This window comes from Xyrauchen texanus, chromosome 46, assembly GCF_025860055.1.
Source record: "Xyrauchen texanus isolate HMW12.3.18 chromosome 46, RBS_HiC_50CHRs, whole genome shotgun sequence".
In the NCBI taxonomy this organism is placed as follows: Eukaryota; Metazoa; Chordata; class Actinopteri; order Cypriniformes; family Catostomidae; genus Xyrauchen; species Xyrauchen texanus.
The window spans coordinates 14,586,369-14,605,369 of NC_068321.1; the positions used below are offsets into that span (position 1 = coordinate 14,586,369).

At 37.4% G+C, this 19,001-nt stretch overlaps 1 protein-coding gene across 3 annotated transcripts in view; it reads right to left on the bottom strand.

The window, feature by feature from the left end:
• Positions 1 to 15,652, bottom strand: part of cald1b (caldesmon 1b) — a 32,425-nt gene extending 16,773 nt beyond the window's left edge. For 2 of the 3 annotated variants that reach the window (XM_052119751.1, XM_052119754.1), the window contains exons 1-3: positions 15,549 to 15,652; positions 7,370 to 7,480; positions 1,155 to 1,274 (exon numbers count right to left, since the gene is read on the bottom strand). In XM_052119751.1, the coding sequence (XP_051975711.1) occupies positions 1,155 to 1,274; positions 7,370 to 7,449 (200 nt within the window). In that variant the 5' untranslated portion in view covers positions 7,450 to 7,480; positions 15,549 to 15,652. Of the gene's footprint in view, positions 1 to 1,154; positions 1,275 to 3,495; positions 3,592 to 7,369; positions 7,481 to 15,548 lie in introns of those variants that run through there. The other variant, XM_052119752.1, reaches the window with a different exon arrangement.
• Between the last annotated feature and the right edge of the window lie 3,349 nt (positions 15,653 to 19,001).

Below are 19,001 nucleotides of genomic sequence, written 5' to 3' on the forward strand. Positions count from 1 at the left end.
CGTGCTCCAAGTCTGTCTGTTATTGATGTGGGTGCATTCAAGTAAATAGTTTGTCTGTCTAAGCGAACACGTGTGCGCTTCATGTTGCGTTGCTCACCTAGGTCGCAAGCTATCTTCATGTTGTGTTGAGGTTCATTCACTTCCATCTAAGGTGTCGGGTGTGTGTTGGCGAACTCTTGCACAGGTTTTCTGTCTTGTTTTTGTCGCCTGTTGCATGCATCTAGTGGCGTTTACCTCGCAATGTACGCTCAGGTTTCTTTTAGTGTGAGAATGCGTAGCATCGCTTTGTTTGCCATTGCTATGCATTTTCTCATATTTTTTGTCAGTTGGCATGGGTATATATTGCCTCATTGTCTTGTCAATGCGCGCTCATGCCATTCGGATGTTTTGTTGTTTTGTGAGAGCACATGGCATTGTTTTGTTTCTGTATTTCCATGTGTCTCTCTGTCTTACATCACACCCCGCCTCCTTGTTTGCTTATTATTATTTAATTTACCTCACCTGCCCCCGGTTAACCTGTTTAATTTCTCTCCCTATTTTAGCCTCCTCATGTTTGCTGTCCAGTGCCAGTTTGTCTTGTCCAGTCTTGTGTTTCCAGTTGATCTTGCTTCCAGTTCCAGTCCTGCTCGGTCTGGTCAGTCCTGATTCCCAATTACCCTCCGCCCCAGCCTTGGATTATATTTCCTTTGTTTGTAAATGTTCAGTTTGTAACTGAATACATGTAATGGGATTATGTATTTAAAATACCAAATATAAGTAATTGTATTCCACTACAGTTACAATTTAAATAATTTGTAATTAGAATACAGTGTCATTTGTTTCATTTAATATTTAGTCCTTTCAGATAGAAAACATTTATACATATAAATGATACGATCCAAAGTGCATTGAACAGTGGTGACTGATGTGTTACATTCATTCGAGCAGACAGAGAACTTTGAAGTAAGTTTGGAGCAGAAGAAATAGAAATAACCCTAGCCATTTTACATGCACATGTTACAGACACAATCATATTTTTTATCAAGAAAATTCACTTTAGATCATAATTTCTTTTTTTCTAGTAAGACCTTTGATTTTGAAATCTGTCAGTGAAGAAGATTTAGTTTTTCCTGCATGTGAGAGGCACGAGAATGCCGTTTATAGGGTGGATTTACCTATAAGTTTCTGTTGTAGTGCTACTCAACTCCTCATTCTCCATGTTGCGCAGGCGTTCCTGACGGGCTCGTCTACGAAGCTCCCGAGCTGCCTCCACCTCATCATCCTGAGATTTCATCCTGTAGTGGGACACACACCCTCAATCTTTAGTATGAAGAAAGACAATACTGACAGATATACTGTATATAGTATATACTGTATATTTATTTTGGCTGAATGCAGAAATCGCATATGAGTAATAAACTTTACATCACCCTGAGGAGTCAATAATGATTATATGATGTAATGAAAATGACAGAGTGAGTGTAAATGGTGGAAATTATTACAACAAATAAATTCTTAGACTAAAAGAACAAATTCATTTTAGAGTCATATGTTTTTGAATAGCATTCACACATCATCTGTGAAATTGTCACTTTATTACTAAATTTCTTATTATTATTCATTACTTTATTACTAAAGTTTATACATTGATCACTCATGTTTTTGCAATGTACACAGGAGAGCCTTGCAAAGTACTGTGGCAGGACCATGGTACAGTGATGTGTCAGATGGTAATACCATGTTACACTGACAATGGTACTAAATTATTATCATATTCAAATATTCTGGTATTTACATGGTACTTCAAAGGCCCAAGGTATTACCATGATACATGTCCAGAAAACATGGTATTACCATATAGTGCATTTCCCAAAAATCTTTTGTTCTTATGAAGATACTCCACAAATCTATCAGGGTAAAATGTTAAATATGAAAACATTAAGATTTATACAAACAGTGTCTTATATTTATTTGTGTGTGGTTCACCAACTTGCTTAAAACCCAAAAACCTCAACTATAATGAAATCTCTTAAACATGAGTGTACAGAGAGAGGTTTGGAGAGCAAGTAGAAGAAAAAAGCATTGTTAGCATCCTTGCGTCATGGCAAATTAGTCAGACTGTAAACTTAGTCCAATGCCAAATTATACAAAAACATCTCCACATTTTTCTCCTCATAGCTGCCTCAGACGTTTCCCACATCCTTAACGCTCTACTGGACTGAAATGCTTTCTCTACTTGCAATTGAGTGAGTCTGGCCTGGCTTTAGTTTGCCATGGCATGTTGGGGTTTATAAGGCAACAAGAGCACTTCAAATGGCCAATTGATGGAGGATAAGTTTTATTTTCCCTGTCTCTTCTTCACTTCCCTTCTCAATGATTTGCAGATGTTGTAGATGGTAGAGAAAGACCCATAACAGGGACCACAATTCTGTTTCTCCATTCCAGGACAACAGCGGAAATCCAAAACAATCCATTTCATTCGGGAGTTCCAAATGTGGAGAGGACATCCAGACAGACAGTCAGATGGAGTATCTGTGATTTTCTTGGAAGAATACATCTTCTGTGAGACGTGTTGCTGAATGAATACAATAACTTTCAGACCTCCAGTGCTGAAGATAAAATGCAGAGATGGAGAGAGAGAAAGCTCACACTCTTAACAGAGACTGAAGCACTACAGATGAATTTAAATGTTTTAATGATTGATTTTTACTTGATCTGACTACTTCTTAATATAACTCATGTTATTGGTCAGGTAAATTTTGTCATATTAAATAATATATTTGAATTTAATAAAACCACTTAATTTGGATGTTATGGCATGAAGCACTATTTGTAGGTCACCTGACAAAACATTTTTACTCTGTACTATTGTCAGTGCTGGGTAGATTACATCAGAGTTGTAATCAGTGTTGGGTAAATTACTAACAAAAGTAATCAACTACAAATTCCTAACTTCTTCTCTAACATTATAACCAGATTACTTTAATGATTACTTAATTATAAAGTAACCACATTACTAATTACTTTAATTTTAAGTTACTTTCTAATACACTTGTCAAAATTATTTGTTTTGTTTTTCCGCTCAACGAATGTCTATTTTCTCCATGTCCATTGTCGCGCACACTTCAGCTGTGACTGTCACGAACATTGAGAGCGCCTCCCCCTCCAGCCGTCGGAGATCAGATTTGCCGGAGTTTTGATTATAGACTACATTTCCCATAAGCCCACATACCTAGGTCTGATTACGCCCCAGCTGTTCCCTGTTTACCATCCACTATTTAATCAGCTCAGTTACTCACACTCTTTGCGAAGTCTTGTTTTGCTCCGGCTACAATTCCAAGCGTTTACCCTGTTTATCATTCTGTCTATTGTGTATCGACCCTGCTTTGTTCCTGTACCGTGTTAGTTTGCCGCCTGCCCATTATTACCTTAGCCAGTTCATAGTTCATTGATTGTTTGCTGCCTGCCCCGATCTCCTGCCTGCTCTCACGTTGATTCTGCCTGCCTCCTACATACCTGTTTGCCCGTGTCGACCATTGCCTGTACCACTACTGTGTATTCATTAAATACTGCTTATGGATCCCAACCAGCCTGTGTCTTCGTTACAGAAAATAGTGGATGGTAAATAGGGAACAGCTGGGGCGTAATCAGACCTAGGTATGTGGGCTTATGGGAAATGTAGTCTATAATCAAAACTCCGGCAAATCTGATCTCCGACGGCTGGAGGGGGAGGCGCTCTCAATGTTCGTGACAGTCACAGATACGCAAACAGACATTTCTATGAACATATAAATTCACATTTTAATTGTATTACACATAAATAATTACATATTTTTAGAAATAATTGTAACCCAAGTAATGTACTTTGTGTAATTCATGTAATATGTGTATCAGTACATTTTACATTGCATAATAATGTTTTTGCCCTGTGTCGTCTTAAAAGTGAAATTATTTTGTAAATATGGTGGTGAAATGTGGAGTAAAACCACTCCATCTTCAGTGTAATTAGCCACCTGGTTATTGGTTTGAATCAGGTCTGTGTGTGATTCCACCACCCCAACTGAAAACACTCAGTGACTTATATACCTGCGTATATCAGAAGGCCAATTTATTTTTTTTTAAATGAAAGAAATAGGAAAATCAATAAATTATTAACAATTTACTGGCATTGTAAATTGCCACATAATCCTTGCTAAAGTAACTGTAAACTGATTATGAGTATTCAAAAAGTTATGTAATTTAATTACATGCACTTGAATTTTGTAATTTGATTACATAATCCAGATTACATGTATTGTGAAATGTTTTTTTTACTGTGGCATTGTGGAATAAGATGAACAGCAAAATGAGTTGCTGCAATTCACATTCTGAACAAATTAATTAGAAGACATTTCATGGACAATATAATTGATATTTGGAAAATATTTGGATAGTTGAAGATTTAACTGGACATAATTATGATACCAGTCTTCTGAAGTGGAAATGTGCTGAATCTATTGAATGAGTAAATGTGTTTAGTAAAATGTTAACACATCTGGTGAGATGATTAATCAAGCTCTAAGGATTTATGGGTGATGCCATGATTGCTTTGACATAAATATGTGGGTTTTCTCAGTTGCTGTTTTGAACTGGAAACCATGACAGGCTACAGGAATTTGAGGGAGTTTAGATTCTTTTCATCAATACTTTCATAGAAAATATATCTTTTCCAGATATGATTTCAATAAAGTTTGTTTTCTTCACTACAAAGCCATGGATGTGGTAGAAATTCCTTGAGGTTTCTGTCTCGAGACTCATCCATCTCAATAAACATTCCCTCTTGGTTACTACAGCACATACTATATGCACCAAACAGTTCAGAGGACCAGACTGAAATATGGCACTGTGCAGCAGAAGAAAAATATATCCTCCTCACTTAATGTTTAACATGCAGACAAAAAGAAAAAGTGAGTGAGAAAGAAAGAAAGAAGCTTTACAGTATCAGAATGCTTCATTTTTCCAGATGAAAGGCTGTTATTAAGTAAGGAGTGGTGTAATTGGCCAGACAGCTGGATTTCAAACTGATTTTTATCAAAGGTTTGATTTCCTTTTCAACTCAAGGTTGTTTGTACAGCTATGGGCTTGTGAAGCTTATAGCTGATGCGTGTCATTTTCCTCAATGTTAAAAAATACTTTCTAACAACAAAAAATTGGAGAATGGGGAATTTAATATCCACAGAATAGCCAAAAAAGTGCACTTTCCATTTAAACAACCACACTTACTGGTAACCCATATGCACAAGGAACAGAAAAGCATCAGTTCACATGCACTGTAACGCTTCTTACAGTCACATGTGATGTTAGCATGTACTTTCATATGTTCTTTGGAATATGTAATAGCCTACCCCTCACAAAGAGTTGTAAAGGATCTGTCATCTATACACATCTGCTGAGCAGGCCTTATATGGAGTGCTGGACAGTGGGTGTTGTAGAAGGATGGAGAAACTGCAGCTTTCAGTCTATGAGTGGGCCAAGTCATCTTCAACTATAAACATTAGAAACAAACCAGGCCTGCCAAACCCACAGTGCAATTACCCATGCAACTACAATTTTTTTATATATACCAATATTGAATTGAGAAGAATAGTGAACGTCCTGTGGAATATAAATAACCCATTTTAAATTTAATTTACATATATATTTTTGTATAACGTGAAGAACATAACTGTTCTCTGCAGGAAAGCACTTCAAGCAATACCAGAAATGGACTGATTTCCAAATAGCCAATTTTCATAGACTATGTGCAACAAACACGCATGAACAAATCTGACTCAAATAGGTCTTAAACGAGCCTAGGGTAAATAATTTTTGCTTAATTGTCATTAAAAAAAATGTCACAAAAAAAATGTGAAAGAATGTGAAAATAGTCCCATCCATATCTGTCTAAAATCAGATATTATATGGCTTTACTCTACCAACCCATCAGCTAAGTAAGACATTAACAAGCATGTCAAGTAAACCTTTATAAGGAACAGAATTGAGAGAAGCAGCGTTATTTGGAGCACACAGATGCAGGTCAATCCAACTTGGCCAGAATATTACAGACAGCACAAAGCATTGATCTGAATTTTATTGCATCATCTAAAAATATTAAAACTCTAGATATTTGTAGGTATACTGTATATACATACTCAATTAGCACTTTATTAGGAACACCAGTACACCTACTTATTAATGCGGTTATCTAAAAAGCCAATCGTGTGGAAGCAGTGCAATCAGTAAAGTTAATTGTAACACAGTTCAATGGAAAGGAGGAGGCGAGAACCGGCTTAACAATATAAATAATATTTTAATCAAGAACTGAACCAACAAGACACACACAGGTGTCAGGCAGCTGCCTGTAACTCTCTCTGTCGCACTGCGGTCTCCGGTCGCCTTTATCCCTCTCGGTTTTCATCAGCCTAATAAGGGGCCGGGTGTGCGGAATCATGACCTGGCCCGCCCTCTGCTCTGCCACATTAATGTACACATCAACCATCAGAATGGGGAAAAATGTGATCTCGGATCTTAAACCGTGGCATGATTGCTGGTGCCAGATGGCCTGGTTTGAGTGTTTATGTAACTGCTGATCTCCTGGGATTTTCATGCACAACAATCTAGAGTTTACTCAGAATGCTGACAAAAACAAAACAAAAAACATCCAGTGAGCAGCAGTTCTGTGGACGGAAACGTCTTGTTGACGAGAGAAGTCAATGGAGAATGGTCTGACTGGTTTAAGCTGATAGAAAGGCTACGGTAACTCAGATAACCACTCTGTACAATTGTAGTGAGCGGAACAGCATCTCAGAATGCAACACATCAAACCTTGAGGCGGAAGGGCTACAACAGCATAAGACCACGTCTTGCACTTTATTAGGACCATAGAGTTCTTAGTAAAGTGCTCAGTGAGTGTATGTCTTGTATATAAACAGACAATAAAACTAGACAGTAAATGAGATTTTATTTCATTTGAATGTTTCAAGAAATTGAGGAAAGGACAATGTGTGTGTGTGTGTGTGTGTGTGTGTGTGTGTGTGTGTGTGTGTGTGTGTGTGTGGGCAGGTTTACATGGTTTACGAGGACTTTTGTTAAGGTTACAAACTGGTAATTACATGGGTGTTGTGCTATACATTTATATATACATTTCTAGTGTCCCCATAATTCAAATAAAAAAAAAACATACTAAACTATGTTTTATTGAAAATGTAAAAATGCAGAGTTTTTTGTGAGGGGTAGGGTTAGGGGATAGAATCTGTAGTTAGTACAGTGTAAAATGTATTATGTCTATAGAGAGTCCTCATAAGGATAGCCACACCAATGTGTGTGTGTGTGTGTGTGTGTGTGTGTGTGTGTGTGTGTGTGTGTGTCTTACTTTTCTGCCTCCCTCTGCATTTCTTCTCGCTTTTGTCTCCGTATCTCCCTGCGGCGCTCAATGTCGAAGTCCTCATCCATGATGATTCACTCAAAGCTCCTTGAGTTCAATCTGAAACAGCAACAGAGTGTCAAACAGACAGGGTTGGATAAAACATTTTTTTTAACTGCAGTGTCACAGTAATCACCCTGATTTAAACTGAGGACACTCCCACTCAGGTTTTTGATCTATAACTTACCAGGGCAACAGCATTCCAGTTTGATTCCGGTTTCCTTGGGAAAACAATCAGGGAACTCAAACCTAGTCACTTTTGCACCCAATTCTTTCCTCAGGCCATGAAAACAGTATTGAATGTTTAAAAGCTGAACAGGCAATTGAACGTGCATTGTTTCAATCTAAAAAACTGTGACACTGGACAAACACCAGTGAGCCAGTAAGTGCAATACATTTGTGATTTGTCTACATGACCAAATAATACGTAAAGGATTCATGACAATCATCTAAGAAGATATCATTAAAATAAATCAGTCTTATGTGGTTTTATGTTTTCAGACACATGTTTGAAAGCTGCTGAACACTTCTTGGCTCAGATGTGTAGAAGGAGGTGAGCACCAGTGGCGGTTCTAGAGCAATTTAACTGGGGGGTCCAGGCTTTGGCCGGTTGTGCTTGATGGTGGGAAACTGCATTATACCTTAATATAGTATTTCATGTTAATTACTATGAGGTCATAAAAGCTGCATGCATAATAATACTAAAAACAGAAAATGCTGTTAAAATGTAATAGATGGAAGACATGCCACAGGACATGTCAACTTCTCAAAAGTATTTCAGGTCTGCTACCCCAAATAAAGTTACCACACATGGAAAGTATACTCATCATGTCATTGTACAGTGGAAAAACACACAATTAATGATTGTGAATATAAAATTAACATTATCCTATCCCTTTATGTTAATCCATAAATGAAAACCTTACAAACATACACATACAAAAATATTTCCTCTATTTTAAAACACTGAACGCTTGCCGAGATAAGATTAAACTTAAGTTGGGCTGAGATGCAATTCAATTAGGCAGAAACTTTCCCATACAGGCCAAGTTTCTTGATAATATCTTTGGAAATCGCACTATTTAAATAATCACAATTTATGTTTTTTATTTTCAATTGTCTGAAAAAAGCATTTATTGTTTCCACCCTACAAAAACAACTCATTTTGAAATCGGCCCCATAGTGACAGGAATGGGGTGTTCATTTGAATATCCCAACTTCTATAACATACATAATCATAATGGTGAACTGATAGAGAGAGCAGTTGAGGAACTCTGAAAGTGGTACTACTGTTACTGTATTTTTATTTTTTTACCAACAAAAAGATTAAAATGTCAAGTAAGGTGCCCAGATGTTGTTGTGTTCCTGGTTGTGTAAAATACAACATCTCTGTATAGCCTCCGAAAAGGATCCTAACATTGTTCGGCACACAGACACACTCACTCAATCTAGACTAAAGATTTAGCCAGGTATACACCTAATTTATCCATCAACTCACAATTAGGCTGCTTCAGTTAGGTCTGCCGGAACCAGAAACATTTATCATGCTCTATGACTCTGCCAAAAATGTATGGCATCTACGCTAATATTATTATATTTGTTTCCCTGTCTCAACCTCGGGATTCATATCCTGAGGTTACCAGAGCCGGCAAGATCCACCTAAATTCCTGCTTGTTGTCAGACTCCACTGCTATGTGTCTCTGAGTGATGACGACTAAACGCAGCTGGTGCCAGCCAGACATCACCTCAGTCTATTACAATGGAGTTCAGAGGATGAACTGAAGCCAACTACAACCATAAGACATGGGATACTTCATATACCGCTGCCAGAACCTTGGACTTAGGATAGACCTCACCAAAATGACCTGCTGGTTGCAAGGTTATTTTTTTTCCATTAATCTACATCTTATGGAGTTTTGTGTTCCTTGCCACAGTCGCCTTCAGCTTGCTCACTGGGGTTATTAATACAATTATCATTTAATTACTTATTTTTATAAACAATTTACAAATCATATTTAATCAAACTACACAATGATGACTCATTTTCTGTTGAAGCATGCTTTTCTGTAAAGCTGCTTTGAAACGGTGTGTTGTGAAAGGCGCTATAAAAATAAAAATGACTTGACTTCATTTTAACCCCTCAGACTGTGTATACTGTACATAATACTGTCAGTCAACTTGTCCAGCAGGTGAACTGCAATAGTTTGTGTCTCGAATGTTTACTCCCTCATTTTCAAACTGACAACACACTCATCACTGCTGCAGATTGTAGAGAAATTTGTTTTATTTTTTGGATCGGCTCGCTAGAGAACTCGCTTGCTGTATTTCGTCTGTGCATTTTAGTCTGTGCGTTGCTTGAACATGCAAAGCGTGATGCGTTGGCTTCTTTTGGAACTATTTTTCATTGGCAGAGAAAAATATAAAAACTCAGTGTCTGAACATAAGTTACTCAATATTAACTTATTTTATTAATAGAACTTTTGTATACAAGCAATCCACTCACAATCATGCTGTTGTTCTGAATATATTGTAAGCATGGCTGTGATTAACTGTGGCCAAATCACAGAAACTGCCCAGCAGACTAGAGGTAAGTGGACGTGTTGGACAGCTGCTTCAGTTGGAGATGCAAGCGTGTTTGGCTTGGCCATCCTCCAGAGGAAGTGGATCAATGCTTGCACCAGTCCAAAGTGTCTCCATATGTGCACAAAGTGAAAAAGTCCTGTAATGGTGACCTTATGTCAGGGCTTCTTAGGTGATAGATGCTTAAGGCTTTCCTGACAACCCCTGCCTACAACCTGTCACAACTGTCAACAAAAGGCTGATTTGCTTGACCACTGGGTTCATGTATTGTGCCTACACACAACATAAGATTAAAACAATGTGTAGACAATTTCCTACATGTACTGTGCATTGGAAGTTCTAAAAAAATTATTTTGTATGATTAAATTGGTGATTTGATTGGTGGTCGTCTACTTGGGCAATCAAGTATAAATGTCTGTTGGTGTAACTCACAGGAGACTTTAGACTTAAGAATTCAGTAATTTGGTTCTATCCAATAATTGGAAAATGGAGGCAAATAAAATTAAAAAATCCACAGTTCCAAGTGGTCTGTAGAATTTAAAGGCATTTTCTTAGACCCAGTTTTCTCTGTTCTTCTCAACTCTTGCTCATTCTTGAAATAAATTACGCAATGCTTTTGGGTGCAGTGGGCATGTTATAGATTTCCCAGACTCTCTTTCGCAATCCAGCCTTCCTACCACAAGGCGCTGTACAGTCAAGTCCACAAATCATTCCCACATGACAGAGATGGAGAACATGTTCTAATTTATACATCTGTGACTGATTCCAGGTCCTGGGCATTTTGCCCTCTGCGTGGTTCTCATTTTTACTCTAAAATCTTGAGACAAAATGCCAAAGCTTGCACTCTCCTGTTGTGGTCAGTCCTGCACAAAATGCTCTTGTTGTAAAGCACGGATGAAAAAAAATCAAAATCTGTTAAGAAGATTAATACAATGTGTCTCAAGCACATAATGGAAGCCTATGTGTGATAAAGTCTGCATTCTGGAGCTGTAGCTACCACCCAAGAGCAGACAGGTAGGATTGGGTGAAGCCATTTAGAACGACATAACGAGCTGTCCTGTGGGTTTGCTGTAAAGCTTTATTATGTGTGGAAAGGACAAGTGTGCAGAGCCAGTATACACATGACGGTGGATGTGCGCACAAGCCAAAATCAACAAGTGCTACGCAAGATGCTGAAACCATTTTCATGATTTCCATATAATGTATTCACTTAGAAACCGGTAGATACCTTGCAGGATTTATTACATAAGTGAAAAATGTTCATGACATAAATTTCAGAAAATATTCATTTTACTCTCAGATTTGTGCTTTTTGCACACAAACTGTAACTAAGTGTTTAGAAAACAATACATACCTGACAGTTGGCACACTTAGCATTCTCATGTCTTTTTCTTAATTGGTTTTAAATTTTATTTTTATCTTGTATTTTATTATTATTTATATGTAAGGCATTTTGAATTGCCATTGTGTATGAAATCTGCTATATAAATAACCTTGCCTTGCCTATCCTTGCCACCCAAGCCTCCTGCTTCCTCTTTCCCCTGTGTCTGAACACCTGCTTAAATGCCTCTCACCCAGCGCATACTGCCCCCCAGTGGTGACATCCCAAAATACACACGATACACAAATCTATTCAATGGCTCCATGTATCCCTACATTTAATCCACCCGTGGCTCCGTGCCAAAAACTGACCTCAGATTAATAAATCAGAGTACTGATCATCTAAATGTCTTTTCCAATCACCAAGTTTTCTCTCTGTTAAAATTGATATCCATTTCCTCTAGAATCAAGGGTAGCTGCACCTGTGCCACTAGAACAGAAACCTTCTGTTCGAGAACAACCCCATCATACATCTTTGGCTATATCTATGCCAAGGGCTACAACCTTTATGTCAAAGCGCAATAGAATCATATGATACATTTAGGATGCAGGTACAGGTCCTAACGAAGGTAAAACCCCAGTTGTGCTTCTTAGGATCATATTGGGTTCAGAACTTTCAAACAAGAAATGCATTAACAGTCAATGTAAATGCCAGGTGAGATCTTATTATAAGTACTAACATTTAGTTTAACATACAAAAAATACTAGATCTAAACATGTACACCTGTTGCTCTAACAAGAGACCAACATCTGCTCACAATAATAGCTCATTTATGTCCCCTTTAAAGCCCCATGAAATCACTTGATGAGCACAGTTTTCTTTCTGGTGTTGATGTATTTACTATATAAACACTAGTAGAGGCAGAACATACTGCAAGGCTTGCCACTTTTTTAAAATAGCAATAGCCGTTCGTTTACATCACAGACATGAATATAGTTTGCTACCATCTATTGCTATTCAGAGACAGGTGGTTTTGGGGGGGCTGGGTATTCTCAGTCTAGAGGGAAATTGATTGGAGAAACATTTGTACACGTCCCTAAGTACAAGATGAGTCATAAATATTTTTGGTCTGTTTTCCCGGACGAGATACTGTCAATTTTAAATGTGTGTATCTGCCAAAAGTCAATTACACTAGATTATAGACAAACTCAAAAGTGAAAAAAAAACATGGATTAAAAGCTACAAAACTCCAATTAATGATTTCATGGGGTCTTTAATGAGCACTTCATGAATCAGATAGCAATGCAGGTCAGGAATCCAAACTTTTAATCACTGCGTTGCTATACTTTTTTAAAAATGTTTCAGGCCTTTGATCTCACAAAGCTTATGCCCTCCCTTCAACATTCCCCATCATGCAAAGAGGAAACATTTGTAGGCATACATATGTCTATTTTAATGCATTCCAGCAGACCCCCCTAAGCTGTTTGAGTTAAATAAAGAATGTGTATCATTATAATTCAATCTCTGCTTATTTCTTGTGACCATAAACAATCGTTTCCAACATGTAATATTCATTAAAATACTCAAGGAGCTTTAATAAACTATTGAACAGGTGGCATTGGACCATCTTTTAGGTTCTTAATTATGCCTCTCCCATGGCTCAGCAAGAACTATGAACACCTGACCTGAAATAGGCTGTTTTCATAGTTTTGTTTAGCAATAGTATTCATTCTCTCGCTTTATTTGGCTAAATAACCCAAAAAGGTAATAATGACATAACTTTTAGCTATGTAAGAAATGTTCCAAATACAGAATATGTCCTGAGAGTTTACATATTGGTCTCGCTAGGGAAGTAGACGACAAGACACTGATATGCTTGAAAAGGAAAATTACAGTTAAACACATTCCAGGTCTCCTGGGTGACAAGACATTGATCATGGCCAGACAGTTCCAATGTGTATTGGAAGGAGATGGTCTTATGCCTGGTGGCTTATACCATGTAAGGAAAAGACCTGACTTGGCACGAGTGTGCTCCAGCCCCAAAAGCTTTTCCATAGCGAGTCTCCTGGATAACATATGATAAACAGTATGCTGTGATGGAACACTTTCAAGATCTAAACTTCAAAACAGAATTTGGGTTTTCTGTCTTACTCACAAAATATCTGCAAACTTCTCCAAGCATATTTGATGGACCTAGCCAGTGAAAGTTTGGTTTCATCTTACTCTGACCTCACGACTTGAGAATGCTAAGTGTGCCAATTGTCCATCATCTTGGGTTAAGTGGTAAACTGCAAGTCCAATATGTCAAAGTCTATCATAAAAAATGTTTGCTGCATAATTTAAGGCAATACAATGGAAACTTTGTCTTCAAATTACCAGCCTTTCAACATCTGGCAGCAATAAACGGTGTATCAAATGAGTGGTCTAAGGGATCTTGTCTTGTTATATATTTAACTATGCGAACAACACTAAAGGTCCAAATCCAGCCTCTACCCAGCACAACTGAAATAACTATAGATTTCACAGAGTACATAGTCTGGCTCTTATCCATTTCAATCAGTACTGATGTCAGGATTAAGCCAATAGTAATTTTAGAGCTTTCGCCAGACAGTTTAATGAATGACAGTGATTTGTAAATATTTTTATATGTATTAGTGACCCCAGAAATAACTTGGACACTTAGGCCACACTTTAAATGTATGAACTGTTTAAATTATATTACAAAATATTCAAAATTTGCATTTATTTTAAAGACATATACCACAAACACACTTTTCAAGCAAAATTTCACAAAAAAAAAAAGCTATGTTTTCTAACAATTAAACAATATATTGTCCAAAATCAAGACAAAGTATTTAAAGACTTTCTGTTTGTCAAACTTTAAGGAACATGTTGTTAATCTTTACAGGATCTGAGTTCATAGATCTACTTATAATCACCTTTGGATCAGTTGCCTAAACATCATTGCACAAATGGCAAAGAATGAGAAGTTAGTTAGTTCTGAGAAAAGACCTAGCATCATTTGTTTGCAGATGCCACTAAGTTTAATACTTTGTTTTGTATTTAATACAATTACATTTAAAGTATGACATATGGGTCCAAAAGTACCTTTTATGGCCACTAGATAGGTGGGTTTGAGGAAGTAAACTCTTGAATTTGAAAAGGTAAATAGAATTTCTTCCAAGTGCCAACCAAAACATCAGTATGAATTGCAATTGTCCTTCAACTACCATGTTGTTGCATCCATCGAAGTGTGATTTCAATGGGAAAAGCAAAGCTTTTTGATCCTTGATTGGCCCCAGCTGACCCAGCATCCCTGACTACCCTGGATCAGAGCACTAAGGGTCAACAGCATTCCCAAACTTGAGCCCATTTCACTCTGGATGCATAGGGCAGTACTTCTAACATCCTGCCTCTGCCAAGGCTTGTTATCACTGTGCACAGAATTGCCTCCAGATTCTGTACAGACACACACACACACACACCCACACACACACCCCGCTGGTGCTGTTGTTCATTCCACAGACTGCTTTATTCATCTGTCACCAGATCTGCACTCTGGGATATAAGACTGAGGCATTCTCTAATAATTTCCAACTGGCTATGTTTGATGTTTGAACATAGAAAGGTTTATATAGTTCTCCCTAAGATTGTTTTCATAAAGTGTATTTATTGTAGGACCCCTGTAACATGGTTTAATGAAGCTGCATCAGTTGAAATCAGTGGAAGTTTTGACATGGTGAAATTAAATTACAACAAAAAGGATAGAACCTGTTTTGATCCAAAGTAGTTTGATGCAGGTGTATTGAAAAGCATTTAGGCTGTTACATGCACACAGAAAACTAATTAGAAAGACCCAAAGGTTGTTCATGCTTAAAGCAAGTAGCAGTTAGTGGGTTTCTGGGATTGGTAGCCTAGTTTTAAAGAAAAGAAGTCAACAGATGGTTTGTCAATCACTGAAAATAAAGCAGTGCAATCCACCTCTCAGAACAAGTGGCAAGCCAGAATTTAACATTTTGCAGCATGAAATTATGAGCTTTGCCAAGCCAATTTATTAAGCTATTTTCATTTAAATTAAAATTTTATTTTCATTACAGCATGCTTGGTAATGTTCTCAGGACAAAAGTATAATTCAAATAATATTGTAATATTATGATGCATATATTTCAATTAAAAATTAATTTTCAAATTGTTATTGTCAATCGTCATGATGCTTAGAACCCCTACCTGTAATGGACTGGAGCAGGTTTCAGCTTGCTTTCCAATTTAGCCTTCAAGTATGATCGTCCTACTGAAAAAGAGCACACTGAAGAAATTACATTGGTCCTGACTCCGCAGTTTATAAATCTGCAGCCATTCAGACTCCGCCTCTGCTCAGTTCCATCAATTCAAAGCATTTGCCAACAGAGTTCTTGTGCTTTTCTTCCATCCACAAGTAATAGTCATTCCTTACACTCTGATATATCACTCTCATCATGATTTGCTACAGCCTAGTTCTAGGTATTGCAAACAGAAACCTTACATAGTTATTGGCATAAAGTAAGTGTTGATTAGTCCAGAACAAATTGCTCTTGTGATGAATAACCTCAGTGAGTAAGAGACAACCAAATGTATTTTGTCCACATATAATGGTTCATGTTTATATGTTATGCAGCTCCAATCTTAATTACATTTTTGTTTCAACAAGTCTGAGGCATTTCTGCCAAATGATGTATTTATGTTTAAGCAATAGTCTATCACATGAGCAAGTGCTGTTGTAGATCAGCACGGCTGTGATTTGGCTGTAGCCACAAACAGTTAAACAAACAAGTACACTGAAAAAATACATTTTGTGGTGAAGTAAATATAGCAGAAAAAGATTAAGTACTTTCTACTCTGAATAAGTTAACACGTGAACTTGAAAATATTAAGTAAATTCTAAATTTCTACTCAATTCAAACATATAAATATGAATGCTCTAACTTATAAGTAAATATTATTTATGATTGTTTGTTATCTTTAAAATGAGTCATCATGTATCGATCTTTAAGTAGAAAACCTTGTCATATTTATTTGCTCATTTGAATAAATTTCACAGGTAAATGAAATAAATAAAAAATGAAAAAAAAAAAAAAAAAAAAAAAAGGTTTTGCATGCACCGAGCTTGAATAATTAATGAGCTTGCATTATTTTACTGTTTTAAAGTTATTTAAAAAACTGTATTGTTGATTTTATTTTTTTTAATTCTGTTGATTGTTACCGTCATTGTTTTTTGCACACCAAGTGTTCAGGTCTTAATGCACAGCTCTTGATATTGTTTCTGTCAGCAGTAAAGCAAGGTTGCCTAATAATCTACATAGCATACAGTAAGCTTCTTATTGCTAATTCAATTTTAAAAGCATGGTTAATTTCAGTGCTATGTTGCTTGAGTAAAATACACAAATAAAGAGTGAGTAAACTTTACTTGAAAAACGTTATTTGAGAATTTCTAATTGAAACCATCAACAATTGTGTGTAGCCTTTACTTGGTTCCATACAAGTTAAGCGCAATCGACAGTATTTCTAGCATAGTGACTCGTTCATCCTTTTCTTTAAAAAAAGAAGCAAAAATCAAGGTTACAGTGAGGCACTTACAGTGGAAGTGAAAGGGGCCAATTTTTTGAGGGTTTAAAGGCAGAAATGTGAAGCTTGTAATTTTATTAAAACACTTGCATTAATTCTGTAAAAACCCATGTATTATTTGAGCTGTAAAGATGTTTAAATAGTCAATTTTACTGTCATTTTAGGGTTTGTTGACATTACATCTCCATGGTAAGGAAGTTGTACAATCGGTTATAACTTAACACAGAAAAGGTTTGTAAGTGATTTTATCACACTAAAATCATGTATACACACATATCCTTTATGTCTTGTAGTAAATTATATTATGCCACAAATGCTGTCAATTGAGCTTAACTTGTATTGAACCCGGAACATTTCTTTATAAATGCGGTCGGTTTAAAATTTACTTGCAATTTGTGTGGAAATTGTTTCCTAAGTTTTCTTTTTATAATAACCCATTAAAAAAAAATCTGAGTAAATAATATTAAAAACTTATGTTTCAGACAAATATAGGCCAGTTTGTTAGTGCTTTTCTTCTCTGCTAGTGAAAATTGTTTAAAAAAGAAGCCAAAACATCGAGCACAACACTGTCACGGTCTCGGTGAGTCTGCTGGTTTGTTCAAGTTTGTCATTACACGTTCTCTCTGTTTGGTTCAGGTGTTGCTGGCTCGCTTAACCAGCATTGCCATGGAAGCCGTGATTGTTTCCATAGTAAAGCTGATCATTCAAGCTTGCTGCAAGCGGAACCCGATAGCCATTAGTTACCTGACTATATTTACCTATATTTGTGTTGTTTGAGTCCTGTTGCTTACCACTCTGTCCCTCTTCCCTGTACACCCTGTTACATGTTCACGTGTATTGGTTACCAGTCTGCACTGTGTGCACTGGGATTGTGGTTACCATCCTGCCTGTTGCCTCGCCTTGCCTCTTTTGAAGCTTCTCCTGAGTTCTCCTCCACGACACCTCTCTGCACCGGAACTGCTCTGCACATGACTACTACGCACACAAGCCTACAAACATGCTAATCTCTCTGGATTCCTCGAGGATCTACACAACCATTATGCACACAGGCCTACAAATATACTAATCTCTCTGGATTCCTTGAGCATCTACACGACCACTGTGCACACAGGCCTACAATCATACTAATCTCTCTGGATTCCTTGAGGATCTACACGACCATTATGCACACAGACCTACAAACATACTAATCTCTCTGGATTCCTCGAGGATCTACACGGCCACTGTGCACACAGGCCTACAAACATACTAATCTCTCTGGATTCCTCGAGGATCTACACGACCACTATGCACACAGACCTAGAAACATACTAATCTCTCTGGATTCCTCGAGGATCTACACGACCATTATGCACACAGACCTAGAAACATACTAATCTCTCTGGATTCCTCGAGGATCTACACGACCACTACACAAACAGGCCTACAAACATACTAATCTCTCTGGATTCCTCGAGGATCTACATGACCACTACGCACATGGGCCTACAAACATAATAATCTCTCTGGATTCCTCAAGGATCTACACAACCACTAAGCACACAGGCCTACAAACATAATAATCTCTCTGGATTCCTAGAGGATCTATACGACCACTGTGCACACAGACCTACAAACATACTAATCTCTCTGGATTCCTCGAGGATCTACACGGATACTACACACACAGACTTACAAACATACTAATCTCTCTGGATTCCTCGAGGATCTACATGACCACTATGCACACCGACCTACAAACATACTAATCTCTCTGGATTCCTCGAGGATCTACACGACCACTATGCACACAGACCTACAAATATACTAATCTCTCTGGATTCCTCGAGGATCTACACGACCACTACGCAAACAGACCTACAAACATACTAATCTCTCTGGATTCGTCGAGGATCTACACAACCACTAAGCACACAGGCCTACAAACATACTAATCTCTCTGGATTCCTCGAGGATCTACACGACCACTATGCACACAGGCCTACAAACATGCTAATCTCTCTGGATTCCTCGAGGATCTACATGGATACTATGCACACAGACCTACAAACATACTAATCTCTCTGGATTCCTCGAGGA